We start from the raw sequence: 27,615 nt of genomic DNA, 5'->3' as shown, positions 1-27,615 counted from the left end.
GGACTGCTGTTACTTCAAGGAAGCTGAAGAGGAGGGGCCAGAGCCTCCCCCACATCTTCCTGGGGAAGTTCGGACCAACAAGACCCCAAGGGCAGCCCGGGCCAGAGTCACAGGAGGGGAGGGGTAGAGCAATCACTGGGGTCAAAGTCCAGGTTATGATTACATGGAAGGTCAGGGTCATGAGGCCATGGGGATCAAGTAGTCATGGGGCCATGGAGGATCCTGGAATGGGGGGGACATGGAGCCACAGGGTTGTGTGGCCATGGAATCACAGCTAAGAGGTCAGAGGGAGGGATGGGTCACGTGCCTTTCTGTATCAAATGCAAATTCCATGGAGAGTGGACATTGTAAGGTCCTCGCTGGATTGTAGGCTACTGAAGGGGTCACCTTGCCCCCAACCACAGGGCAAGTTCCAGTTCTCTGTCTGTTCTCTGAAGGAGGAAAAAAACAAAACAAATCAAAATCCCTTCAAAATGGAAAGCCTTTGATCTGTGTGTGGGTGGGTGGACGGCATTACCCAGACTTCAGGGGCCACTGAAAGGCAGAGGCCTGACATCCACAGAACTCCCACACCAGGAAAGACTCCCAGTCATTCATTCTGTCCCTCTCTGCTCTGGGTAGGGGGCTATGGCAAACGGCCTATATAAGACCCTAGACTAACTTTAACCTATACCATGGTAACAGCCCTCTCCCAGTCAGGAGACTGCTCGGGCCCATCTTGGTAGAGCTATGGTTCTCAGAGAGGCCTGCTCCTCCAGCAGAGCTGCCTGCGGGGGTGCCTTCTGCAGAAAGGCCTGGGCAGAGTCAGTTAATGGGCCTTTGTTAATTTTGTTCTGTTTTCCCTTTGTTTTTTCTTTCCCTTGGCCTGAAAGCTCCCTTTGGAATTTCTCTTTAATTAGACACTTCTCTCTGGCATTTTTCTCCAAGGGGGTGCACATCTCTGCCCTGCCCATGCGAGTCCACACTGCACCCTCTGGCTGAGCAGCTACACGAGTCCCTACTTGCTAGACCAACCTGCTGGCAGGCAGCACAGGCATGAGGGGGTAGGGGTGAGGTGTGGGTATTTGGGTCTCTGAGCCGCACAGGTACCCTGTGCAGGAGACTGCAGTGTGGAAGACCAGTTATGACTTAAGCAAGGCGGAGGCAGTGAACAACGGGACCATGAAACCATGGCTACCTTCTGTGGCTCGTCTTAAGGACTAATCCCACACCTGAGGTAGAGGTGGCTGATAGACCTCCCTCTTATCTCTGGGGGATTTCTGAAGACTTCCTGGGCTGGGCAAGGTGTGGAGGAGGATGCCTGACCCAGCCAGTCATCAGACAGCCACAGGCAGGGTCAGAGGGTGCCACTGGCCTGTCCTCCTCTTTCTGAGTCAAATATTAACTCTCTGGCCTTAAAGAGAGGGTAGGGATCTGGAGATGGCTAGAGAAATAGCAGGAATTTGGAGGGTTTGTTTAAGAGGTAAAGTTCAGCATGGTCATGAAATGAAGAATGAGAGGGCGAGAAGAGGGAATATGAGAGAGAAGAGGGTCTCTGAACCACAGAAAGAGTGCCCAATGCTTGTTTTAGGGGCTGAGGAAAGGGGAGGTTTTAGGTTCCCTAGCTCTACCTTCACTTTGAAGGCACACCTGTTTACACCTGGGGCCTCCTATTTGCTCAGCACAGAAGGGCCAGCCCTATGGCTAGGGGAAGTCAGTGCCAAGGATAGGGACGAAGATCAGAGAAACCACTCAGTGTGGAGGGCATGGCATTCATTCTGGGTCACATTGGTCCTAAAGACTGTGACACTCTTGCACACAGGTATGCATACATGTTCAAGTAGGGCCAAGAACAGACATATTTCCAGGAGTCATACACACCCCCTCCACGGAAACCTAGCAGAAGTGTGTCCACACAGAGGGCCAAGAGCACACATAGTAACACATATCCATAAGGTAGGGCTTACATGCCATCCTTTCAGTGGTTCACACATCCGTGGGTGAACAAGCAGGGCTACATACACGGCTTTCTATTCAGCAGGAGTGTCTTGTCCACACCCATTCGTATAGGGGCATTCACACGAAACTGTCTCTAGTGGGCCAGGCAGAGCGCACACACACACACTCAGAGTCCTCGGACGCAGTTCCATCCAGGCAGAGACAAGCACTCATGAAATGCTTTTGCTGCAGGCTTGGTGGCTGCCAGGGTCTGCGGGGGTTAGATGCATGGCAGAGTCCTGTTCCTTTTCCTGAAAGTCTTGGTTGTAAGGCCAGCTCTCGCTTTCTCTCTCTCTCTCTCTCTCTCTCTCTCTCTCTCTCTCTCTGTGTGTGTGTGTGTGTGTGTGTGGTGTGTGGTTCTGACCTGGGGTGAATTCCTGTAAGAGAGAATGCAAGGGGGGAGGAGGGCCTCGAATTTAGCAAATGAAACGTGGAGTGCTATCTTAGCAGCCCTGTTTCCCCCACAGTCTGCAGTTGTAGATCTGGGGAACTGGGCTGAAGCCTTCAGCCCCACTTAACCTGTTGTGAGGGCCAGGGTAAAGCACTGGGGGCGGAGCATCCACCCCTCCCCCAGAACTGGAGGGTTCAAGGTTTCCAGTTCACACCCCACACTTCACTCAAGTTTGGGTTCCTTCTCAGGGCCTGCCTGCTGAACTCTGATCATCTTCTGTTATACCCTAGGGTGGAGAAAACTGGGGAGGGGAAGATGCCCCCACCCCCAACAGGATCAATAGGCTCTCGACCTTCATCCCTGATGCCCACCTGCCTGGGGTTAGCGGTATTTCCCTCTGCCCGGTAGGATGGCGGTCTCTCCTGGTTTGAGGGCGCCTCTCCCTCATCTTCCCCTCCCTCCACCGTCCTGGACAGTCCGCGATTCTCTCCTTTGATCAGATCTAACCTCAGCATCTACTGCTGCGGCTCTCGAGGACAAGCTCTCCTTCGATCCCGCCGGAAGCCGGGAGACATGACCCAGATCCAGGGGAACACTTCTCTCCACGCGGGTCCCTGCCCCTCTGGGGTCCCCGATTCCGCGAAGGCCGGTCTGCGCCCTGTGCGACCCGAGGCCTGGCCCGCACCCCTCTAGAACCTTTTATGCGGGACCAGGGGTCTCGGCGGTGAAAAAGGCCTGGCCTACCTTGGCGAGTGGAATGGACGTGGACAAGGCTTCGCCCAGCCGCGGCCCCCGGCCCCGCCACCGCCCGCACTCCCCGCCTCCCTCACCTTTGCGCTGGAATCCGGGGCTCATAGAGACAGCGACGTGCGGCTCCGCGGCCCCACAGCACCAGCTGCGGGAGGAAGGGGCCGCGGCCGGAGCGAGGCGGGGTGGAGGCGGAGCCGGGGGTGGGGCGGGGGCCGGAGGCGGGCCGGAGGCGGGGGGCGGGGAAGGGCGCCCGCCCTCCTTCGAGCCCCCGACCACGCACAATAGACAAGATTTGTGGGAGATGCTCGAGGCCCACGGCTCCTGGCGTCCTCTTTCTTCCAGGCTCAGTCGGTCTGGGTACCGCCTGCCCCCTGGTGGGGGCTTCACTACCGCGTCCGCCCTAAAACAGGCTTGGTCCTCCTGCAGGTCGGCTCTGGTCCTAAGACCCTTCCAATTACCTATTGCAGGGACGCGTAAACCTCGGGTCCCGGAGTCCTGTACTCTGCTCTCTAACCTGCACCTCACTTCTTGCAAAACATGTTTGCCATGCCCTCCTGCCTTTGGCCTAGGGTGTGCAGACGAGGACCACAGTAAAGGCTTCTGCGTAGCTCTTAGTTCCCAGCTCAAGGTGTGTGGTTTCCCTTCCCCGTCCCCCTGCCGCCTCCCCCCGCCCCGCCCCGGCTCCCCACCCCTCGCCAGGCTGTTCAGTGGGTGAGATGGGGTCCTGGAGGGATGAAGGGACAGCACACAGAAAATGCTCTTTATGCATAAGTAAGCCATGACCGTATGCACGGGTTCAATCAACAGATCTTAGTCCAAAGCCAGGCTCACCTCAGGACTGCGTTTCTCATTTTCAATCGTCATTTTTATCTCCAAACTTTGAATGTTCCCAGGCAACCAAACAGTCTGTGCTTGCCAGGTTCAATCTCCTTCCCCCACTCCTTTTAGGGTGGTCTTCCCTGAAACACTCAGCTTCTCCTCCTTCCCAACGGCAATTAGAGTGAATATAGGGCTAAGGTTGTGGCTCAAAGGTATAGTACTTGCCTAGCATGCTGGTCACTGTGATTTTATCCCCAGCACCACAAACAAACAAACAAATCGGCAGTGAGCTCAGCTTTAATCCTAGTGAAACCTGTCCTTTGCCCATAAACCCCACCAAAAAACAAAACAAGCAAAACAAACAAACAAAAAATAGCAGTGATGGGCAAAGAGGACCAGATGAGAGTCTGAAAAACACACCCTTCCTTGCATGTGAGTAGGCTTCTAGTGGCATATTAAACTGATGAAAGAGAGCCTGGGAAGAGACTTCATTTCTCTCCCAGGATTCTCCAAAGCTCATACAGTTTGGCACTCGATCTCATACAATCTGAGTTTGGGCTGTGTGTGTGGCTGCAGACTGCTAGACAGAAGGGCCCAGATCACACTTCCACCCCCTGTCAGAATGTTTCCTGGCACTCTGCAAACAGGATAGTGTGGGGGGTGGAGCACGGTAGAGTGGGAGAAATGCTTACATTAAAAAGTGCACACACGTTAGACATGCATTTCTTTTGTATGAGCATGCATGCTCGCACGCATGTCACCACCCAAGTGTAGTTGTCCAGAGGATAAATTGCAGGGAGTCTACTGTTTCCAGCATGCGGGTAGGGCCTAGGCATCAGACTCAGAGGTTGTCAGGCTCAGTGGTGACACATTTTATCTGCCAGGCTTTTTCACCTGGCCAAGCCAAACACAAGCTTAATACACTGCCCTGATTGACTAATTCTTCTTCTCCTCCTTCTCCTTTCTTCATCTGCTCCTCCTCCTTCTTTGAGACAGGGTTTCTTTGTGTAGCCTTGGCTGTCCTGGATTCACTTTGTAGACCAGGCTGACCTCCAACTCAGAGATTTGCCTGCCTCTGCCTCCCAGAGTGCTGGGATTAAAGGTGTGCTCCACCACACCCAACTCCTGATTGACTTTCTTTTTTTCTTTTTTTTCTTTTTTTTTTTTTTTTTGTGTGTGACCCCATCCCATTCTGAGGAGTTAGTTTCATTTTATAGCTGGGAAAACAGGTTCTAAGCAGATTGTAATGCGCTTTGTAATCGGTTGAGTTTATGGAGGACAGGGTTGGAGAAGTCTGAGAAGGCTAAGCCAGGCAAGCCTAGGGAAAATGACTAGAACTTGTTTGGTGGAAGAGGAAGAAGAGAAAGGACATACAAAAGGTTGATTAGTTTGATCTGGCAAGACAGGAGGGTTCTTTGTGGAAGACAGAGGGCTAGAAGTCAGCTGATATCTTGGAAAGACTTCAAAAGAGCTGACAGCAGCTTCAGTACAGCTTGAATCAAGACACGGCTAAAGGACCTCTGTGGGCTTTATGGGAAAGTGGATTGGAAGGGAGAGGACTGCCAGCCCTAGCACCTGGCATTATGGAGAGACTTTGAAAGATCCCCGGAGGGTATCTTCCGTCTGAGAGACCCCTGCCCAAGGATCAACGAGCCCAGGCGTTCGGATGCAAACAGCAAGAGGCTTTTATTTTGATACACGGGTACCCGGGGCGAAAAGTCATTCGGGAGACTTCCGCGCCCCCCAGGTAGGAAGCTGGGGTTTTTATAGGGTTTTAGAGCAGAAGCACTGGTACAGAAGCGAGAGGCATGGTTACAGGGGGCTGATTGGTACGTTTACACGAGACCACAATTTGCGTCAAAGTTTGGCAGGGGCACCAAGATTTCAGGAACTGGGTGGTCAAGGGGGTTATGATGACCCCTTGACGTGGCCCGCCACCTGTTATTTTGTTTTTCTCTATCTTAACTGAAACAGTCTCACAGATATCTATGAGGGTGATTAACACAAACTGTTTTTAGTATGACTGGGGCAGCCTGACCACAGATATCCCAAGTGGGTGACACAGCTAGGATTTTTCAGTAATTTTCCAGTTCCCCACCTAGCCTATAGAGTTTTACAAAACAGTGGTGTCTCACAAAATGGCGTTAGCTATGTTTAACTTAGGGTGAGGCTGGGGTCTTTCAACTTCAGGGACCACTAGGCTACGAAGTCTGGCTCCCCAAGTTCACACACTTGCAGTGTTGACTCCTCATTCCTCAGGAGGAAGTAACCAGGCCAGTGTGGCAGGTTCTTTCGCTCACTGAGTTGTAGGAAGCTAAGGAAGTCTTCAGTGGATGTGTGAAGGGCAAAGTCCTGAGTGACAAATCAAGGACCCCAATACCTCAGAGGGTCCTGGGTGACCCGAGCCTTCAGCTGGTTCGTGTGGATGTTGGGAGTTTGCAAATACAATAGTATGTGCAACTAAGAGCGTCATAAGAATGATTTTCCAGGGCTGGAGAGATGGCTCAGAGGTTAAGATCACTGCTTGCTCTTCCAGAGGTCCCGAGTTCAATTCCCAGCAACCACATGGTGGCTCATAACCATCAATACTAGAATCTGATGTCCTGTTCTGGCATGCAACTGTACATATAGCAGTAGAACATTCATACATATAAAATAAATAAGTCTTAAAAAAAAGAGTGAAGTTTGTGTTCTCCAAAGAATCCCAAATGGCATCCTCACACAGCTGCCCTGTGAAGCAGCTGGCGGTGTCCAGGATGACTTATGCCCCACTCAACAAATGACCTGCTGTGTCTCTATATTAGAACTAATTGCTTTTTGAGACAAGATCTTATAGAGGAGGCTGATCTTGAAATTGTTTCATAGCTGAAAGTGACTTTGAACTGACCCTCCTGCCTCCACTACTGAGCTCAAAGCTCTGTCCCACCAAACCTGTTTAGTGCTTATTTGTTGTGATCCAAGTCTCTCTTTCACAGTAAAGAATTTTCCTCTTGCCAGCTTGATTGGCAGGGAATAGAAATGTCTGCTAAAGGGAGGATCCTATAGAAAGGTAGGATTGAACTCATGATCCCTGGAAGAGCAGCCAGTTTTGTTTTAAACTCTGAGCCATCTCTCTAGGCCCAACAGTGCCCTTAACCTCTGAGCCATCGCTCCAGGCCCTACAAACTTCACTTTTGTTCAGTCTTCCCCAGCTCTGCTGTAAGATAAAGTGGCCCTGGTGTCCTGACACACACCTTGGGGCTGCTGTGGTTCTAGGGTTGGCACACAGAAGTTAACTCTCTGTGTTGGTGACCTAGGAAGAGGAAGTATACAGATTCCTCAGGCAGGGGTTCCCTGAGGCATGAGAACATGGGCCTAATGAAGATGTCCTGTCTCCTGCTCACTGTGGTGGCCTTTGCGCCTGCTTTGCCATCTCTACCTCTGGTTGCCCGGCACTTTTTAAAATTGTTTTAATTTATGTGTATGGGCACTTTGCCTGTGTGTGTACGTATGTATGTGCACATGCATACCTACTGCCACAGCTGTGAGTTGCCCTGTGGGTGCTGGGACTTGAACCCAGGTCCTCGAAATGTTCTCGGTGCTCCCGACTGCTGAGGCATTTTTCAGCCTCGCCCAGCACTTTCTTTATGGTGTGTGTGATCTTTCGGCCGTATACAGGCAAGGTAGCACCCGACACCCGGGCAACACTGCTATAGTTACTCTGCCCCTGAAGCCTGTTCTGCCTGTTGAGTCTTCCAGAAACCTAGCTACTTGTCTTGGAGTCAGACTGAAAGCTGGACCTTCTGGTTTGCCCTCTCTTGACTCCAGCCCTGGTTAGCAAGAAGGGAGTGTCAGGACATGTTTGCAGATGCTGGAAAACTACCATCAGCATGTTTGGTGGTGGTGCTGAAGCCCAATCTCATGTTATAGCCCAGGATGGCATCAAATTTGTCATCTTCCTGCCTCTGCCTCTCACGTGTGCTGGGATTATAGGTATGAGCTATCATATCAGGCCATCATGCTTGGTTCATTTAGTTAATCAGAAATCACCTTATTTTTGGCAGAAGGCTGTATGAGATAAGGCCTGATTTAGAAGTAAGCACAGGTGCCAGCCTCTGGTCAATTTTCTTTTAAAAATTAACTTAGTTAATATTTTATGTGTGTGGGTGTTTTTGCCTGCACATATATCCATGCACTAAGTTCATGCACGGTGCCCACAAAGAATAGAAGAGGGCATAGGCTCCCTTGGAACTAGAGTTACAGTAGTTAGCCATATGGGAATTGAAACCAGGTCCTGTGGAAAAGCAGCCATATTAACTGTATTCCATTAAATTTGTCTTTTTAATTTTTCAAGAAAGGGTTTCTCTGTATAGCCCTGGACTTGAACTCACAGAGATCTGCCTGCATCTGCCTCTTGAGTGCTGGGATTAAAGGCATGCATCACCATGCCTGGTTATCAAATGTCTTTTTTTTTTTTCCTCAAAATTATTTACTTATCTATTTAAGACAGTTTTTCTGTGTAGCCCTGGCTGTCCTGGAACTCACTCTGTTGACCAGGTTTTCCTCAAACTCAGCAGATCCACCTGCCTCCACCTTCCAAGTGCGGGCAATCACAATAGCCAGCTTCAACTTTTTGTCTTCGTTTGTTCTGTTCATGCTGCATGCCAGGCTTTGTGCTGAGTGACTGTTACATATTTGAGTCCTTACAAACCCTGAAATGGACAGTCATTCCTTTCAACAGATTGAAGCAGCTCAGTTAACTTGCTAACGACGGTCACGGGTGGCTCTGAATCCTTCTGCAGTGCATGGCATCACCTTTCATAACTCTGGAATAAGACACCCAAGTCAAAGCTATTTTTTTCCTTTTCTGTTTTCCCTTGGTTGCTAGCAGGTGTCAGTCATGAGTTGTATGTTGCTTACCACAAACCCTACTGTGTAAGTAACTCAACAGCAGCCAAATGGATGTGGCAAATGAGGTAAGAATGAGATGATTGAATTGCTAACTGTAAGTACACAGCAAGTTATCAACTGGGTTATGTCAACATGAACGGTGGAGAGCTGCGGCTTTGTTTTCCACAGATAAAAAGCATCAAGCTAACAACAAACAAAAACCAAAAGAACAAAACACCCCCAAATAGGCAGGCACTGTAGCACACACCTGTTATCTCAGCACTCTGGAAGGCACAGGCAGGTGGATTTCTGTGAGTTCACGGCGGGCCCGGTCTACAAAGTGAGCCCAGGACAGCCAAGGCTACACAGAGAAACCCTATCTTGAAAATAAACAACAACAACACCAAAACAAAACCAAACCCCCCCCCCAAAACCCCAAACCCCAGAGACTCCAAAGCAAGGAAGAAATCAGTTTAAAACAGGGCATTCCAGATACTTAACCACCTTTACTTAATCAAATGTTACCAGACACGTTTAAATTGAGAAAAAAAAAAGTTTAATAACACATACACATACATTCAGAGGACTTTAAACAAGACATAGTATAAAATTTTAAAAGGAAAAAAAAAAACCATTACATTTACTGCCTTAGAACTAATAGATTAACTGGCTGACAAGAATGTCCCAGGGAAACTGAGGCACAGACGATGAGGCGCACCTGCACCATCGAGTAGGCATACCCACCGAGATAGAATTGTGCTGACTCACATGCCCACCACCTGTACCCCACTCTTGTCTCCTGAGAGACAAGCCAAGTCAGTTTGTCAGTTTTCCAACTCAGCTACTTGTCAATGAGTCACTTTTTAAGTTTAAAAAAATTACTCTTGGCTTAAAGACTCCACACATTATTACTGGCCAGTCCCCACCAACTGTATTTTGATTGAGAAAAGAAAAGAAAAAAAGAAAAAAAGAAAAAAAGAAAAAAAGAAAAAAAAAAAAAGCAAAGAGGAAATGCTTCAACAGAGCCTGATGGTAACACACTATCTTACCTATCTTTTACTGGGGATATATATATATATATATGTTTCTTGTTTTTTGTGAAGTCAAAAGCAAGCTACTACTTGCATTCAAAACAAAAACAAAATGCCAACCTTCCAAAAGGTGACAAAGGCACCGCTGCCATCAGGAGATAAGACAAACACACAAATGCCGACTTTAGAGCTACACAGATGATTGTGCACGGAGAGCCTCTTCACTTAACATGTTATTACAGATCTATGTTTTCAGATAACAAGAAAAGCAGGTCAGAAAAGGCAACAGTCACACACAAAAGCATCAACACAAGTACTTTAAATTTCAGCTTGCAGCAAGGGTAATAAGTTTGACATACACATCCAGAAAATTAGACAAGGATTATTTTTGGCACAGTAATATTGCCAAACACAACACCACTCAGTGCAAGCTTTGTTTGCCAAGTCCCAAATGTGGCCTGACAGTCTCTGTGCAATGAACATTTCCTCCCTCTCTACCATCCCATTTTCTGGGCAACAGGTGGAGGGAGACAATGCGTGGGGACTCAAAAGGAGATGGAAAATACTTGATTTGGGAGAAAAACCATGAGCTGCTTGTGCTAAAATAGAACCACAAAATTTATACGAGAACCCAAATGTAAATACTGACTGGACTATGACCTGGAGACTGTAGACTGCTACCAGAGTCATAAATACAAAGGCCTAACCTGATGTCTGGCCATTTACCTTAAGGGGACAGATAAAGTATTTTTCTCTAATGGAAAAAGACAATTGAAAATAGAGATTTTATTCTTATTAGAACTGCTAAATAAGAATGTATCAAAGTGGTTTTAAATTTGATGGGTGGTTATTGGTTGAAACTGCAATATAAAAGGGTCACTTAAAAACCTGAATAACCCACTTGTCCCCATCAATGTACACAATAGAAAATATTTACACACTGTAATTACAAGCAATATAAGCAGATTTTTATACTTTGAGATTTTGTACACTTTACACAATGCAAAATGAGAAATATATGAACACTTATAAAATTACACAGAAATAATGTATCTACAAGGTATTAAATTACAGAGTGAAAGCTCCCATTGCTGGGCAGATAGATGCCAGAGTTTCCAGCTTCTGTCAAGTATAACTCTTCGTATCTATCTCTTTAACCACAGTGGCATTTGTAAAAACACCCTTGAGAGGTAGCATCAAGATAATAATCTTACCAGTAAACTCTACGCAGAATAAAACTTTTGTTGGTCTGACTCTTGGAGCCTCAATCACCCTCAGTTCTTCAAAATTTGATTTGTTTAGTCTTCTCTATGAAATCTCTAACTGCCCACTGCTTGACATGAGCTTAAAAGTTAATAATGCTACTTTAAATGATAAATTTAAGATAGAATGGTTTTTATTCCTAAGCCTCAATTTAGAGGTAGAAAGTTAGCTCTCAGAATTTATTTTCTCTCTCAAACCTTGAGCCCAGTTCCCTTTTCCACCACTCCCACCTGGACCCACACAGACATTAGTATGCGCAGGAGGGAGCAAGTCGCTCCAGCCAATATTCAGAGAATAAACAGTTGGCATCCCTTTGGGGAAGCAAACCTTCCCCAAAGGGACAAAGGTCAGCAAGTGTTAACTATCAAACATTTAAAAGGGCCTCAGGCTCAATCTAGCACGTGCACCTCTGCTAACCCTCTACCATCTAAACTAAAGGATGGCTTTCCAGTGTTTAAAAGAATTTAGAGCAGCTGTGGTTTTCAAGTGCAACAACTTCAAGATACAAAGTTGCTCACGCATCCACACACCTGTATACACACACACACACACATACACACACTCCCCAAAATAAACACCATCAAGGCCTCTGCTAAATTATATACTCGTGGAAACAAGGTTTTTGGAAACTTCCAGATTTTTAAGCCTTTATACAGACTTCTGTAGTTTAGTTATCAATGGACAGAATTCTAGCTTAGCTGAGATTTTATGATTAAACCAGTATTTTAAAAATATACGCACTTACAAAGAAATCCTAAACAAACTGCTTATGAATGTTCTGGCATTTTAAAGACAGCCACTACTTTGTAGTTTAGTCTCTTCCTCTAAGGGCAATCTGACAACATACCAGATATCTGTTTAAGTTGATTTTAAATATATTTCAAAACCTCAGATTTATAATCTTGAAGAGTAGAGAATATGTATGGGTGAAACTGCCTACAGTTTATGGGGTTACAGAAGAGACCGACACTTCTAATTACAAAGCTCTATTCTAAGTCTTCCCTTTGCACCCTAAAATAACCAAGAAGAAAATGAAAACCAGCTGGACCTTGCTTGGCCTTTGTTTCAATGTCCAACTTTTCAAGCTGGTCCACATTTTCCCTCCTTATTTCCTGTGGTGATCCAAGTGTTATGTAGCCATCTAACTAGATAACCACTGAAAACTTAGTGAGGGGCGTTAGGAAGAGCAGGCTGGGTCCACAGCTGCCAGCATTTCTACCCCTACTCTCCTTTCATCAGGCTCTAGGCTTTCCTCCATGGTCAGGTGCAGATGGCATTTCCTATCTGCTTTAGAAACGGCAAAGTCTTCACCCCAGCCTCACACTGCTTATGCCAGTGGCACACAGCTGTGTTCCCTAGCATCGCTGGATCCCACAGTATTCCTCTTGGAAAGGCCCTTCTCATTTTGAATTTTTGTTGCTGTAACTCCTGTTAAGAATCTGGCACCCAAAAGTCATGAAGCTGCCCCTGAAGAAGAGAAGATAAAAAGGAAAATTTTAATCAGATTACAAATTAATCCTACAAGTACTAATCAGTGGATAGTACACTTTTAATAACGACAGCAACAAAATCACTATATATACACATATATGAAAACCAATCTCTTATTTTTTTTTGAGACAGGATCTTAATATATAGCCCTGGCTAACTTTGAATTCACAGGTATCTGCCTGCCTCTGCCTTTCAAGAGCTGGGACTAAAAGCATGAAGCAACCATGATCAGATGAAAATTTCTTATGATTTTATAGCCTTTAGAGTTTGTGCTCTGGCAATAAAAAATAAAAAAAAAATACAAATATAGGGTATTTTTCTCATGGGCTCATTCACAAAGGGATGTATTTAAAAAGATTAATGTATCAAATTGACTAATATAAACTTTTGCTATTAACGCCACACTGGCACAGAGAAGTGGCCTTTAAATGTTGTAGAGGTGACTGGAGAGATGACTCGGTGGTTAAGAGCACTGACCACTCTTCCAGAGGACCTGGATTTAGTTCCCAGCACTACATCTGGCCTTGACCTCCCAGACATAAGTCTGCCTCTTGTCTGCCAAATGCTGGGATTAAAGGCATGTGCCACCACCCCTGGTTTAGAAATATTATTCTTCATGGTCAGAAAGTAGGAAGAACTCATGCTCACCTGTATGGATAAATGTTATATATCCATACAGTCAAATGTCACTTAGCAATAGAAAGAATATACATATTGTAACATGGATCTCTTTATCAATGTCAGGTAAAAAAAAAAAAAAAAAAAAAAAAGCTGGTCATGAAAGACCACAGTTTATTCATGTGTAGAAACTAGCTAGAAGAAAATATCCACAGAAAGCAGATAAGTATCTGCCTAGGGCTTAAGGAGAGCAAAGAGGCCTGAAGGTGTTGGAGGAACGGGAGGGACCGCCAGAGTTAAGGTGTGGTGACGATCAGCTTAATTCTGTGACTACACTAAAAGTCACTACAGACTAAGTGGTATACAATGTGCATTTTTTCTTATCAACTGTTAGCATACTCATGAAACAATCTCCATTTAATTTAATGTGATACTTTTAAATGGGTGCAAGCCATTTCTGGAAATGGACAGAAAGCAAACAAATCCTAAAATCCAGACACAAAATCATCCATAATGCAAGAGTTTTCATAATAAATAAAACTGTTAAATAAAACAACACCTGAGTAGGCCGACAATTCTGGATTATTTCCTGCCATTTTCCATGTATCCTGGCAACCAAGTCTTTCACCTTAAAAATAAAAAGAGAAGAAGATATTAGATCAAAGCATCCTCACAGAAAACCAGTTAAGCATCTGACAGAAAGCCACTGTTACGGTGCATAGCTACACTCCCAGCACACAGGAGGACTACTGGAGGTTCAAGGCCACTCTGAGCTGCAGCATGCCATCCTGCTTTAAAAAAAAAAAAAAAAAAAAAAAAGCCCCACACAAAACAGTAACAAGAAAAATAAATACAGAGAGCCACAGTTATCACAGCCCATACCCAACAATTCTATTTTGATTGCTGTCAAGAAAAAGCTACTCATCTTTTGGGGGAGGCTTTCAATGTTTTCATTTATTGCTGTAATTTATTTTTCATAATCTAAAATGTCAAAATGATTATGACTTAATTTCCCTGTTTGTTTTTTGAGATAGGGCCTCTCAATGCAATCCCGGCTATCCTCCAACTCCCTATGTAGGCTAGGCTGACCTCAAACTCCAGAGATCTACTTGTCCCTGCCTCCTGAGTGCTATGATTAAAGGTGTGAGCAACCACACCCATCCTTAATCTTCTTTAATTTTATTTTATGTGTATGGGTGTTTTCCCTGCATTCACATCTGTTCATTGTCCACTGAGGCCAGAAGAGGGCTTCAGATCCCCTGGAACATACAGATGGTTGTGAGCTGCCATGTGGATGCTAGAAATCTAATCCTGGTCCTCTGGAATGTCTGTCAGTTCTTTTAACCACTAAACCACCCTTAATTTCTTTTTTTTTTTAAATTATTATTCTGGGCTAGAGAGGTGGCTCAGAGGTTAAGAGCACTGCCTGCTCTTCCAGAGGTCCCGAGTTCAATTCCCAGCACCCACATGGTGGCTCACAGCCATCTATAGTGAGGTCTTGTGTTCTCTTCTGGCATGCATGCAGACAGAATGTTGTATAGACAATAAATAAATCTTCAAAAAAATTATTATTCTATGAGATAGTTGCCCTGTGTAGCGTGGCTAATATTAAATTTAAAGTAATTTAAATTTAAAGCAATTTTTCTGCCTCTGTCTCCCAAGATACAGGGGTTAAAAAAAATCCATCACCATGCCTGGTTTCCTGTTACTAAAGATAATCCAGATGGTCCATAGGACTACAACTCAACCTTCAAAGAATTTTCTACTTTCTATTATCTGGCTTTTGAACACCCAGCTGGGAAGCTGAAAGGTGCACCATGTTACAGGGTCCAATACATTGGCTGTTCCTAGCTTTACCACAACTTGTTTTTAAAAGGTTAAACACAAAGACACACATACACACAAAGTAGGGCTGGAGATATGGCTCACTAGCTAAGAGCACTTGTTGCTCTTACAGAAGACATAGATTTGAGTCCCGGCACTTACATGGTAGCTCACAACCATTTATAACTACAGATCTAGGAAATCCCATACCCTTTTCTGGCCTCTGAGGGTAACCAGGCACAAACACAATGCAGATAAACACACCCAAGAAAAACACAATCACATAAAGTTAAGTAAATAAGCCTACCATTTTTTTTTTTTTTTTTAAGGATTCAGGAAGAATCCACTCACTTCTCTCATCTCTCGGTTTTTCAAGACAAGGAGTCTAGCCCTGGCTGTCCTGGAACTTGATCTATAGACAAGGCTGGCCTCTAACAAACAGAGATCTGCTTGTCTCTGCCTCCCAAAGGCTGTGCCAAACTCAATGGTTTCCACAAAGTGAAGCTCTTCCAGTTTACCACAGTGCTTTGAGCTACCAAATGAGCAATGAAAGGGCCCACTTATCACTCCTGATTGACTCTTAAACATTCGTTGCTTAAGAAAAGCATTTCTCTCTCTCTGTGTGTGTGTGTGTGTGTGCATGCACACACTGAGGAAGGGTCACATGTACCCAGGCTGGCCTCAAAGTAGCTGCGGCTGACTTTGACATTCCCCCCTACTCCTGTCAAATGCTCGGATTGCAGGCATGCTCTACCACTCCTAGAATAAAATATTTAAACAGGCCAGCATTTTTTTTTAAACATACTTTTTCTATGTAGCTCTGATGGCCTACTGGTTATATAGACAAGGCTGGTCTAGAACTCACTGAGATCTGTTTACCTCTGCCTCCCAAGTGCTTGTATTAAAGAAGTGATCCATCACTCCTGGTCATAAGTCAGAAAGACACAAGAGGCAAAAGTCAAGTAGATCTCTGTGAGTTCGAGGCCAGCCTGATCTACAGCAAGGTTCCAGGACAGCCAGGGCTACACAGAAAAACCCTATCTCAAAAACAAACAAATAAAAATCTTCACTTTTCCCCACTACGTAAAGTTTAGCAAACTGCCTTAAAGATAATAACCACTTCTCTACTGGAAGTTTTGTAGGAAGTATGAAGCTACTAACATATTTCAACCTGTTTCAAGGAGGTCATGCCTTGAAGCAATTTACGTGGACCACTGGCTCACCCTCTAAGCAAGGCTCTGACAACAACCTTGCTGGGCCAGCCTGAAGTAATAAAACCCAGGTCAGTGAAATGGCTCAGTGGATAAAAGTGCTTCCTGTCTAAGTCTGGTGGCTTGAATTCCACCTGAGGGACCCAAACTGTGAAGAGTGAACCCATTCCTGTAAGCTGTTCTATGATCCCCACATGAGCAATGTGGCACACATACCCTTCTCCCAAATGGAAAAAAAAAAAAAAAGGCCAGGCACAGTGGCACACACTTGTAATCCTAGCACTCAGAGAGATAGAGGCAGGTGGATCTCTGTGAGTTTGAGGCCAACTGGTCTACAATGTGAGTCCAGGACAGGAAATCCTGTTGTGAACCCTCCCCCACCTTAAAAAAAAAAAAGAAGAATGAAACATCAACCTTAGCGGTCCCTTTGAGAATGACTGTCAGCATGTATAGTAAGTAACCTGTCACACTCCAGAGTACATTTTCCCAGCCCTAGAGTACATTTCTGAGGGCAGGCTTTGTGTCGGAAGCCAAGGGCTATTACTGCACAGTGTATTTGTAAATCTGATTCAACTTCATGAATTGTTCATTTTCATATTTAAAGTGATGCAAATAGACACAGGAATTCCCAAGGAGTACTGTTCAAATAACCAACTTCTGCAGCTAATGACTGTAAAGATATTTTTCTTTTTTTTCTTTTTTTTTTTTTTGTTTGTTTGCCTTTTTGAGACATGGTTTCTCTGTGTAGCCTTTGTAGAGCGGGCTGGCCTCAAACTCACAGAGATCTGGCCTGCCTCTGTCTCCTGCTGGGATTACAGGTGTGCGGCACTGAGCCCAGCTAAGTTTAGTTATTTCTGAAAGTGATTTTCTGTGTGTTTCAGGAAGAACTCAGTCTATTAAGATCAGTCTATTAACACTAAAGTTGCTTTTCTATTCCATTCTCTCAAACATGGTTTTCTACTGTTTTAGGCATAAAGAAACTTAAAAAAAAAAAAAGCAAATTTCAGCAAGATATCAACAGGCAGCAGCTAGTCAATACCTTTTCTCTAAGTAAAACAACTTTTCCTAACCATTATTTTGTAATTATATATGAGTATAAATTTAACCAGTCTCAATCTTTGAAGCTATCCTATACATAAGGTTTTATGTACGGAAGGCAGAGTTCTTCATCATCGTCCACCTTGTTTTCTGGAGAGTGAACACTGGGCCCCCCTGGTCCCTACCCCCACTTACAGACCTGTGGGAGCACTCCCATTTACATGGATCTGGGCTTCCACCCAGGTCCTCAGGCGTGCACAGCAGGCGCTCTACCACACCCTCTGCAAGAGCTTTCATTTGTATAATGGGAAAAGCAAAAAGTCCCAATAGTGCTAAAGACATTTTCTCTTTGGGTGTCAGGAATTTCAGAAGAGAAAGTGAAATGTACTTCCTTTGAAATTATTTTTATTGGACTTTCAATCTAGCTAGAAAAGTACTTAGTAGAAGCTGCCTTGTTGTCCACGTCCTAACCAGAGAGGTAATTAATATCTGAAGACCAAGGTGGGAGGACCAGAAATTTGTTATTTGGCTAGTGAGGTAATTTAGTAGGTAAAACCAAGCCTAAAACCCAGAGTTTTGTCCTCTCGATCCACATGATGGAAGGAAAGGACTAACTCCCATAAGTAGTTCTGTGACCTACATCCCAACCAATACACATACACTGAAGTGTGTGCATATGCCCCCAAGAGACAAAGGAATGTTAAAACAAACAAAGCACCCAAAAGCTGGAGGAAAGCCAGGCACATCGGGGGACGCCAGTGATAAACACTTGGAAGGCAAAGGCAACTGGATTGGTGTGAGTTCAAAGACTGCCTGGTCTACACAATGAGTTCCAGGTCAGCAAGGCCACATATTGAGACACTGTCTCACAAAACAAAAAGAGCTTAAGCCAAGCCTAGGTTATACACTAAAACTGTTTTTACTTTAAAAAGTCCTTTTTATGTTCTTGGAAATCAATCAACCAACCTACCTATCTAATGAAGTGGCTGTCCAATGAAGCGACCAATGAAGCATGCCACCATTAAGCTATACCCACAAGCACTATATATTTTTCCCCTAAAGAGCAGCTTGTGTATTTCTCTTGCTTACATCTTCTTTATCTTCCAAAAAGGCCTCACTGCGTTTTACAAGAAGCCTACAACCCAGGTTTTCTTGTCTTGCTCTTGCAAGCGCTGGGATTACTGGTGGCCCTGCTAAGAATACATAAAACTGGGATGCAGGGCACTCCGTGGGTGAAGTGCTTGCTATGTATGCCGAGGACTGGAATCAAATCCCCAGAAGCAAGTAAAGTCAGTTGTAGCAGTACACATCTATAATAGCTGGAAGCTCTAAGACTAACTATACTCTTAAATCAGGTGTAAAGCAGACAGGCCCTCAAAGCTGTCCTTAAGAGTTTCCCATGTTCACGCATCATGCGTCTGCCCCCACACCCACCACAAATAACATACTTACTTTAGTTCTATAGAAAAGTCTTGCATCTTCCCTAATATCACACTTAACATGCTTTTCCAAAGCCCCACAAAGCAGCACAAAGTGTTTCTATGAAAAACAAAACAAATGCAATAGATGAAAACAAGTCTTGCAAAATTACACACTATGCAGTTAAAAAAACTAAATTGCTTAAAACTTACCTGATGGAGTCCCAGCAGTGAAAGGTGTTAACTTACGTAAGAACTTAATGGTTATGAGTCATTGCTAGTTAATTTAAAAATATATACAAAGGAACTAGGTGTGGTACAGCATGGCATATGCTTGACTCTAGCTATTAGGCCGAGGCAGGAGGACCACTTGAAAATCATCCTGACAAAATAATGAGATCCTTTCTCTTGGGAAAAAAGAAAATGAATAGCAGGCCTCTTGGAACATTCAGTGTGTCAAGTCCTTGCTGCCAGGCCTGACCTGAATTCAGCCTTTAGCACCCACAAGGTAGGATAAGCACTGACTGCCAGGTAGGCTTTGGCACGCTCACAATTTAACTCATGATACTTGTCTCTACCTCTTGAGCGCAGAGAGGGCTGCAATTACAGGCGTATGACATTACTCTTAGCTCTTACTTTAAAAAAATACCTGCCTCCCTGCCCTTTGTTGGGTTTAGAGAGATCTTTCAGTAGATTTTGGTTCCTACAATCCACATTAGGTAATTCACAACCACCTGGTAGCTGTAGCCCCACAGGACGTAGGGTGTTTTGGCCTTCAAGGGCACCTGTACTCACATGTGTATACCTGCTTGAAGGCATACACAGACATGAGAATAAAGTTAAAAAAAATAAAACAAAACCACCAAAACTTATTATTCTCTAAGTATCCTTGGCTGCAGGGGTCAGAAGACAACTTTGTAAAGTTGGTTCTCTCTTCCCTTTCCATAGATGCTGGGGCGTGAACTCAAGAGTATTAGGCTTGCCTAGCAAGCACTCTACCTGCTAAAACACCTTGCTAGTCTCTCTCTTTTTTTTTTTTTTTGTTTTTTAAAGACTTATTTATTTATTACATCTATACCGTTATACCTGCATTCCAGAAGAGAACACCAGATTTCATTATAGATGGTTATGAACCACCATGTGGTTGCTGGGAATTAAACTCAGGACCTCTGGAAAAACAGTCAGCACTCTTAAACCTCTGAGCTACTTCTCCAGCCCCTCTCTTATGCTTTTTAACTGCATTTTAAAATTCTAGTTTTCTGAGGTAGTCTGGCAGTATTATTCACACTGGCCTTGAAACCTCAGGTGCAAGCAAACCTCTTACCTATTCCCCAGAATATGCGGCCTAGTCTCCTGTCACCCAGCAATACTTGAGACTGATTATGTATCTTGACAAGGTAGAAGTGCTTTACCACTGAGCTACACTCCCAGCCTTCTTCCCACGAAGTTGTCCAGGTGGGCCTTGAATTTGTCATTACCTGCCTTAGCTTCCTGAGCAAATGGGATTACAGGCCTATGTTCCTTTTTTTTTTTTTTTTTTTAAAAAAAGGGTCCTTCGGCTGGCTTGGAATTCAGTAAGTGGAATAGGCTCAAACTCATAGGGATACACCTGTCTCTGGTGGGATTAAACAGAAGCAAAACCACAAACAACCAGACCTGGTTTTGTAGGATTCTTTTTGGTTTTGGTCTATCTCTGAGATAAGACCTGACTCTACAGCAGCTGTTCTCAACCTGTGGGGATCACATATCAGATATACTGAATTATCAGATATTTATGTGACGATTCAAACAGTAGCAAAGTTATGAGACAAACTCATGGCAATACTCCTTTCTTAGCCTACAGAATTCTGAGAGTATAGGCATGAGCCAGTTTAGACAACAAGCATTAACTATTTTTAATGAGAGAATCAACTTTATTTTGTCCAGGGAGTTTTCTTGTCTAGAGAGGTGGTGCACGCCTTTAATCCCAGCATTTGGGAGGTAGAAGAAAGAAGAGAAGTTCAAGGTCACTCTCAGCTATATCAGGAACTGGAGACCAGCCTGGGCTATAGAGGATCTGTCGTAAAGCACAAAATAGTTGGCTTGGCGGCACATGTTTTTAATCCAGTTCTTGGGATTAACAGTGCTAGCATTAAAGGTATGCATTACTATGCGTGCCTTAAAAAATAGAATTCTTAATATAGAGATATTATTCAGAAATGCATACATGAAGTAGACTGACTTATCTGTAATTTAACTGGGAAGGCAAACATTTCTAAATCACATTTAAAAATTAATTTTGTATGTATGTACAAATGCTATGGTGTACATGTGGCAACCAGAGACAATTCGTAGGCTGGCTCTCCCCTTCCACTATGTGAGGCCTGGGGATTGAGCTCATTTTGTCCTATCTGGCAGCAAGCACCTTTATGCCACTAAGCTATATCCCTGGTTCCTCTAAATAAGTATTTTTAAAGGTATTTTAGTTTTTCTTGAGAAAAACAAAAGTGAATAGAAGTTCAAAGGAAGAAAGTGGGAAGAAACTAGCTAACAGCTAGCCCATTTGGTGACCCTGGTAGCTTATGAATATATTATACTATTGCAGGGTTATGGTCATTAAGAGCTACTCCAACAAAACTGTTGAGAAATAATTCTAGTCACTATGATATGGTTGCAGGGTGCTATGATTCCCCATCTTCCAGAGCACACTTTGATTCCTTTTGAGTTTTCTTCTAACACACATGCTCATTCATTCCACCAATGGAAACACCTATTTATAATAACACTAAATATTACCTACCCGTTGTCCAGAAGAAAAAGAATGAGAACAACTAACTTCCCCAACTAAATGAAGAAGAATGTAGGTCAGGTAATATGCCTGTTAGAGAGATGAATAAAATTACTACCCATGAAAAAGCTAGCGTAAATAACACCCCAGTCTACTGATTAGCAAAGCAGCCCGGGAAAGACAGGCTTTAACTTAGTTTGAGAGGAAGCCATGCACTTACAAGCAGACTCTGTGATTTCTTTATACTACATTACAATTGCCTCCTTAGTACAGGCCACAGAAGAACCCTTCCATTGCTAACAACTATTCCCTCACCCCAGCACTCAACTCTACTCTCAGGGACTTTGAGACAGCAATAAATTCTAAGACACAGTTTACTATGTGCCCCTATGTATTCTCTGAGCTCTAGCTCTGGATACCTGCTTTTCAAGTTCTAAATGAAGACTGTCATCAATAGTTTCATTTGGTTGTTCAGCCTTTTTCTTCAAGACCATTTTCTTCAACAAATCAGAAGGTTTCATCTGCACTAGATAGCGATGTAGGACTGAGATCTATCAAGAGAAGAGAGACTGGTCAATTCTAAGCAGTGTAGTGCTCTTTCTTGAGCTAATTCCACTGTCCTATTCTCATTCTGGCTCCTTTTCCTGGTTTGATAGTTCTGTGATACCTTTTTTTTTTAAACTTCAAAGTCCTCAAATGCTTAAGGTATTTTATGCTAAGATTTAGTATTTGTTATTTAGGATAAATGCTTAGAACAAGATCAAATGATATAACAGAGGTCATTGAATTCTAAAAAGAAGCATTATCTATCCAATGTGGTGGCTCATGCTTACAATCCCAACACTTGAGGCTGAAGCAGGAGGATCACTGGGAGTTTAGGGCTGACAAAGCTATTAGTGAGTGGGAGGTCTGGATGATATTGACCAGTAAGCCTGATGGTTACTCATTCATGTGGTTCTCTTTTCTATAAGTATAAAAGAAAAAGGTAATAGATAAGACAGACATTAGTAAGACCAACAGCAGAAATCCTATCCTGGATCCACTGGTGGCTATTGCTGAATGAAGTAAGGGCTTTTAATTATCCTAGTGGCTCAGGAATGGTGCCACATATCTATAATCAAAACCACTTCCCTTGATTAGGGTGGGGTCAGTTCTTTCCCACAGCATCTTGTGCACATTCTTACACATTGGCTCACTGTATGTCTTCCAGAGTACAGTCTCATTTTTCAGTTATCCCCAGGTCATAACCTAGTACCTTATAGAGAATTACAATTCAAACAACGATATAGGAACAACTAAAGTTTTGTGACTTTTCAGATCCAAACAAGGGCAGCCCTATCAGTGCTATCATTGTTTGCAAAGCTGTCAGAACTCACAGTGGTTACAGAACTCCTGTAAGATCTTCTTACTCATATTCATATATATCTACTGAACAAGAAGTGGAGGTAAACCACATTAAGCTCTATGATCTTAAAGACCACTATATTAAAACAGCTATTATAAGATGTGGTTAACAGTTCTGCAATTTTTAATCCTGAGATTATACAGGATTACTGAAATTGAATAAATTCTTAACATCATAGCTCTTAACAGCACATTATGATTTTCTCAATAGCTTATTTACAGATTAATTCATCTAATTATAACTGTCCTTCCTATAGGGTAGAGACTATACCATTTCCATTTTTACAGATATTTTATTAAGTGTAATGCAAAAGATAACATTAACAGTATCATGCTTAAAAGCTGAATTTAATCAGGACTTTTGTTTGTTTGTCTTTTTTTGGTTTTCCAAGACAGGGTTTCTCTGTGTAACAAGAGCGTTGGCTATCCTGTACTCACTCTGTAGCCCAGGCTGGCCTTAAACTCATAGAGATCTGCCTGCTTCTGCCTCCCAAGTACCACCATATCCACCATATCTAGCTAACCAGGACTTCTGATTTAGAATTCATAAATTTATTTCCTTCCATCTCACTAACCCTCCAATTTATTAGAAACAAAAGTGTATTTATACCTGAAGATTATTGACATTAGGAATATCTTCATGTTTTTCATCCAAAAGCTTTGAAATAATCACCAGACTGAGGCGCTGCCTCAGCTGTCTGAAATTAGAAATGAAAAGCACTTATAATATGTTTAAACAATTCTGCTTGACAGGCAAGTAAACAATCCCAAAGAAGTCTTAGTCTCTCAGGCTGTCTAAGAACCAACTGTTACCCAGAATGCCCTATGCCCTGGTGTGGTAGTGCATGCCTGTAATCCTAGTGCTCAGCAGGAAGATCAGGACTTCAAGAGCATCCAGTACCACAGGCTGAGTCCAGACTCTGACTGAGCTACTAAGAACTTATTTCAAGGAAAAGTAAAAAGAAAGCCAAGTATGGTCGTGTTTGTCCTTAATCCCAGCACTCAGGAAAAAGAGGCAGACGAATCTCCCAAGACTGAGGCCAGCCTGGTCTACAGAGAGTTCCAGGACAGCCAGGACTACACAGAGACACTCTGTCTTAACACCTTCCCCAGTTTCCCCCAGCAGCAGCAGCAACAACAAAGAAACTGCCTAAAGCTCACTAAAATAAGAATCTCTTGTCATTGATCTTGTTAACTTACTGACAGAAAACCAACCTATTTGGAATAAATAATCTTACTAAAGAATAAAAAAAGTGAATTCATTTTTACGTTATAGATCCTCTATACCAGCAGTTTTCAACCTATGGATCACAACCCCTTTGAGGGTTGAACAATCCTTCCACAGGAGTCGCATATCAGATAATCCTGTATCTAAGATATTTACTTTATAATTCATAATAGTAGCAAAATTATAATTATGAAATAGCAAGCAAAAAAACATGGCTGGGGGTCAGTACAACACGAGGAGCACGAAAGGGTTGCAGCCATTAGGCTGAGAACCATTGCTCTAGATTGACTAATAAATAAAAATAAAAAAATCAAGAATAATCACGCTGTGAATTAAGCAACATAATCAGGATTTCTACACCTTTCCCCTCACTAAAAAAAAAAAACAAAACAAAACAAAACAAAAAAAAAACATTAAAAAAAATGGACAGAAACAGAAGTCCCAAGTTGGGCATGGTGGCATAGGCCTGTAAACTAACACCCAGGAGAGGCTGAGGCAGGAAGACTGTGAACTGAGGCCAGCCTGGGTTACATACTAACACCCTGTCTCAAAATAAGAGTTGTAAAGCATTTAACTAGTGTCAGCATTATAAAACAGCTTGATGCTTATCTCACTTTTCAATACCTTCCACGAGATGTCCAGTTAGGGACTAGCTGTACCAACCACAGAAGGTTGTGGGGATGACTGGAGAGTTCATTTATACCCAGACAGAGCTCATGAACCTGAAAAACAAAATAGCCCATAATAGCAGAATCAGATCTACATAACTTCTTACCTTGATGGAACTCACTAAAATAGAACTATGATTTTTTTTTTTTAACACATGTCATTTAGAACCCACTAAAATGCACATAAAACAAATTCTGTGTTTTCTTAAAGTACCATAGAATGGTCACATTATACTAGCACTTCATGTTACTTTCATGCTATTGCTATACCTTATCTTTATTTGGTGGTCTTTCTTGAAAGAATAAAGTATTCTAATACCAGTTTCTAGCAACATATACACAAGATCATATGTATATATATTAATGACTTGAAAATTCTTACACTCTTGGATCCTATTACAGTATTTTTTTTTTTTTTTCATTTTCTTCTGGCAATAGAGCCCAGCTTTGTAATTGCTAGGCAAGTACACATGCACTGAACTATGTCTCTTACTCTCCAGCTGTTTATTTTGTAATTATTAAAAACCAACAGCTGCTTCAAAATAAACCAATGAGCAGAAGAAGTAAAGATGGGGTATTATCAAACAAGATGGATCATGTCCTGATAATTTATAGAGATCGGTAACAGTTACTCAGGAGTTTATTATAGTCTTCTGTGTTCCAGTGTTATGTTTAAAAACTTTCCCCCCAAATTGTTGAAAATTAACAATAAAAAGGTCTAATAAAATTACCCATGTTCAGCTTCCACATGACTATTTAAGTTCAACTCAATACTGGTTGCAGGTATGACATTTATGCTCAGAGGTCAATCCAGAAAGGCCTTCCATTAAAGGCCTCTGATGACATCACTGCAGCCCTGCTGTGCTAGACTTGCCACCTAGTCGTCACCCTTTATCTTCATTTGCAACATTTAATTACAACCTGAAGTGTTACCACATCTGCATTCCTTTGCTCATCCTTGAACTGCATGAATGATAAGACAGCTCAATGAGGGCAAAGGTGTTGTGCTGTTAGAACCTAGAGATGCCGAGACATAATAAGTCCCCAGTAAATGTTATAAAGACATTGCAGGTGGTGGTGGTGGTGCACACCTTTAATCCCAGCACTTGGGAGGCAGAGGCTGGGGGATCTCTTTGAGTCAAGGCTAGCCTGGCCTACAGAGCAAGTTCCAAAACAGCCAGGGCTGCGCAGAGACAGCATGGCTAGAAAAACAAAATGAAACAAAATACATACAAAAAGAAAGAAAACCCAGCTGCTTTTAGAAAAAAAGTCAGTTACTAGTTTAAATAACAGAGTTCCAGAAAATAGTACCCTCCTCATCTTTGTTAAGCTTTTTAACTGAGCCTAGAACCCTTGAATTCTGAATATGCGTGGAGCACTGGGTTCTAAGACCCTAACACGTAGGGCTTTGTTTGTAGCCACCACGCAGTTGCAGATGACCTATTAGCTCTTCAACTTCCTGCTTTTCCTCTTTTTTTTTCTCCCTGCCTTTACTCTTAATGCAAGATTGCAGGTACTGTGCCACCATCCTTGACTGCAGAAGCTAAATTTTAAGAAACATTACCTTTGTGTTCCAATCTCTGATGTTTTTCATGAGATTTATCAGGAGGCTTTGAAAGTCTACTAATGGAATCTGTTTCAGCTCTTTTTCCAAACTCATTTTAAACAGCATTACAATCAGCAACATTATTTCTCGATCTTGGTAACCTTCTGGATGTATAGATGTACACAAGCCTAGGAACTGCCAGAAATGCACAAAGAAAAACAATTACCTTAAGAGTTGTATTATATTCTGGATAAAGATTCAAAAAAAGGTCCACAGATAACAAGTTTGTCTATAAAAGGCAAGAAATGCAACACAAATAGTAGAATGAAAGGATAAATATTTTCGTCTCCATTTTTGGTATTACTGATTGGATTTAGCAACTAAAATGTTTTCATACTGCAGTTACTTACAGGTCACTAAATTATACAGTCACACTTTAATGATAAAAACCTGGTTTCCTTTTGTTTTATTAAAAACAAAAGTAAAAGACACAGAAATGCATTTATAACAGAAAGATAACTGCCAAGACATTTCAATTGGTAAGAAGCCAGCAGAGTTTTAATTAAACATAAAAACGAGTGCTGACTTTTGCTACAGATATAGTCTTTCCTACCTTAACCACATTTAAAATGTTGGTTTCAGGAAGAGTTGAAAAAACAGGATTACAAGATGAGTCTTCACTTCCTCTTCCCCCCAGTGTTTTCTGTGTTTCAGAACTATTGAGAAGAAAATAAAGCATGTAAATCATTGAGAAAGCAGTAAAGAATCAAGTATAAAATACTTAGTGTAGGAACCTGACGAGCTACACTAAGTCAGGGTGTGACTATGCTGCCCAGGCAAGCCCTAAACTTACACTCTCCCTGCCTTGGCCTCCTGAGAAGCTGGGGTTACAGGTGCATGCTACTGTACCCAGCTTAGTTTTCATTTGAAATGGTTATTTTCCTTAATGCTCTGTCAGAAAGCTACATAAGATAGGGTGAATAGAATAATGAACTTATTATGATAAGCCCTATGAGTGACCCAAGGAAACTGCCAAGTTAATATAAATAATTATAGAGACCAAGGAGACAGCTCAGTGTCATGCAAGCATGATGACCTGAGTTTGAATCTCCAACAACCATGTAAAGATCCAGGCGTGGCTGTGTCTGAAATTCCAACACTGAGAGATGGAAATAGGTATATCCCAATAGCTCACTAGCCAGCCTAGTTGAAGGGTACACTTCTGGCTCAGTAGGAAGACTCTGCCCCAAGGCAATAGGGTGGGAAGTCATAGATGACGATACTCAACTTCCTGCTCTGGCC

The 27,615-nt window shown here is 43.0% G+C and overlaps 2 protein-coding genes across 4 annotated transcripts in view; both read right to left on the bottom strand.

The window, feature by feature from the left end:
* Positions 1-3,296, bottom strand: part of Sema4g (semaphorin 4G) — a 12,929-nt gene extending 9,633 nt beyond the window's left edge. Inside the window, exons 1-2 of one of the 3 annotated variants that reach the window (XM_055591770.1) lie at positions 3,199-3,296; positions 1-431 (exon numbers count right to left, since the gene is read on the bottom strand). The exon at positions 1-431 is cut by the window's left edge and continues 69 nt beyond it. In XM_055591770.1, coding sequence (XP_055447745.1) covers positions 1-181 — 181 coding nt within the window. In that variant the 5' untranslated portion in view covers positions 182-431; positions 3,199-3,296. Of the gene's footprint in view, positions 432-2,739; positions 2,991-3,112; positions 3,135-3,198 lie in introns of those variants that run through there. The other 2 variants (XM_055591772.1, XM_055591771.1) reach the window with 2 other exon arrangements.
* Positions 3,297-12,422: 9,126 nt separating this feature from the next.
* Slf2 (SMC5-SMC6 complex localization factor 2) overlaps positions 12,423-27,615 on the bottom strand; it is a 46,055-nt gene continuing 30,862 nt past the window's right edge. The window contains exons 12-20 of the mRNA XM_055591614.1: positions 26,927-27,029; positions 26,332-26,508; positions 24,724-24,821; positions 23,482-23,569; positions 21,887-22,018; positions 21,480-21,557; positions 18,735-18,821; positions 13,769-13,837; positions 12,423-12,567 (exon numbers count right to left, since the gene is read on the bottom strand). Of these exons, the coding sequence (XP_055447589.1) occupies positions 12,532-12,567; positions 13,769-13,837; positions 18,735-18,821; positions 21,480-21,557; positions 21,887-22,018; positions 23,482-23,569; positions 24,724-24,821; positions 26,332-26,508; positions 26,927-27,029 (868 nt within the window). The 3' untranslated portion in view covers positions 12,423-12,531. The remainder of the gene's footprint in view (positions 12,568-13,768; positions 13,838-18,734; positions 18,822-21,479; positions 21,558-21,886; positions 22,019-23,481; positions 23,570-24,723; positions 24,822-26,331; positions 26,509-26,926; positions 27,030-27,615) is intronic.

Source organism: Psammomys obesus, unplaced genomic scaffold (assembly GCF_907164565.1).
Source record: "Psammomys obesus unplaced genomic scaffold, mPsaObe1.curated_primary_1811, whole genome shotgun sequence".
Taxonomy (NCBI): domain Eukaryota; kingdom Metazoa; phylum Chordata; class Mammalia; order Rodentia; family Muridae; genus Psammomys; species Psammomys obesus.
Note: the sequence above shows the minus strand (reverse complement) of the source record. Positions and strands in the feature narration are given on the sequence as shown.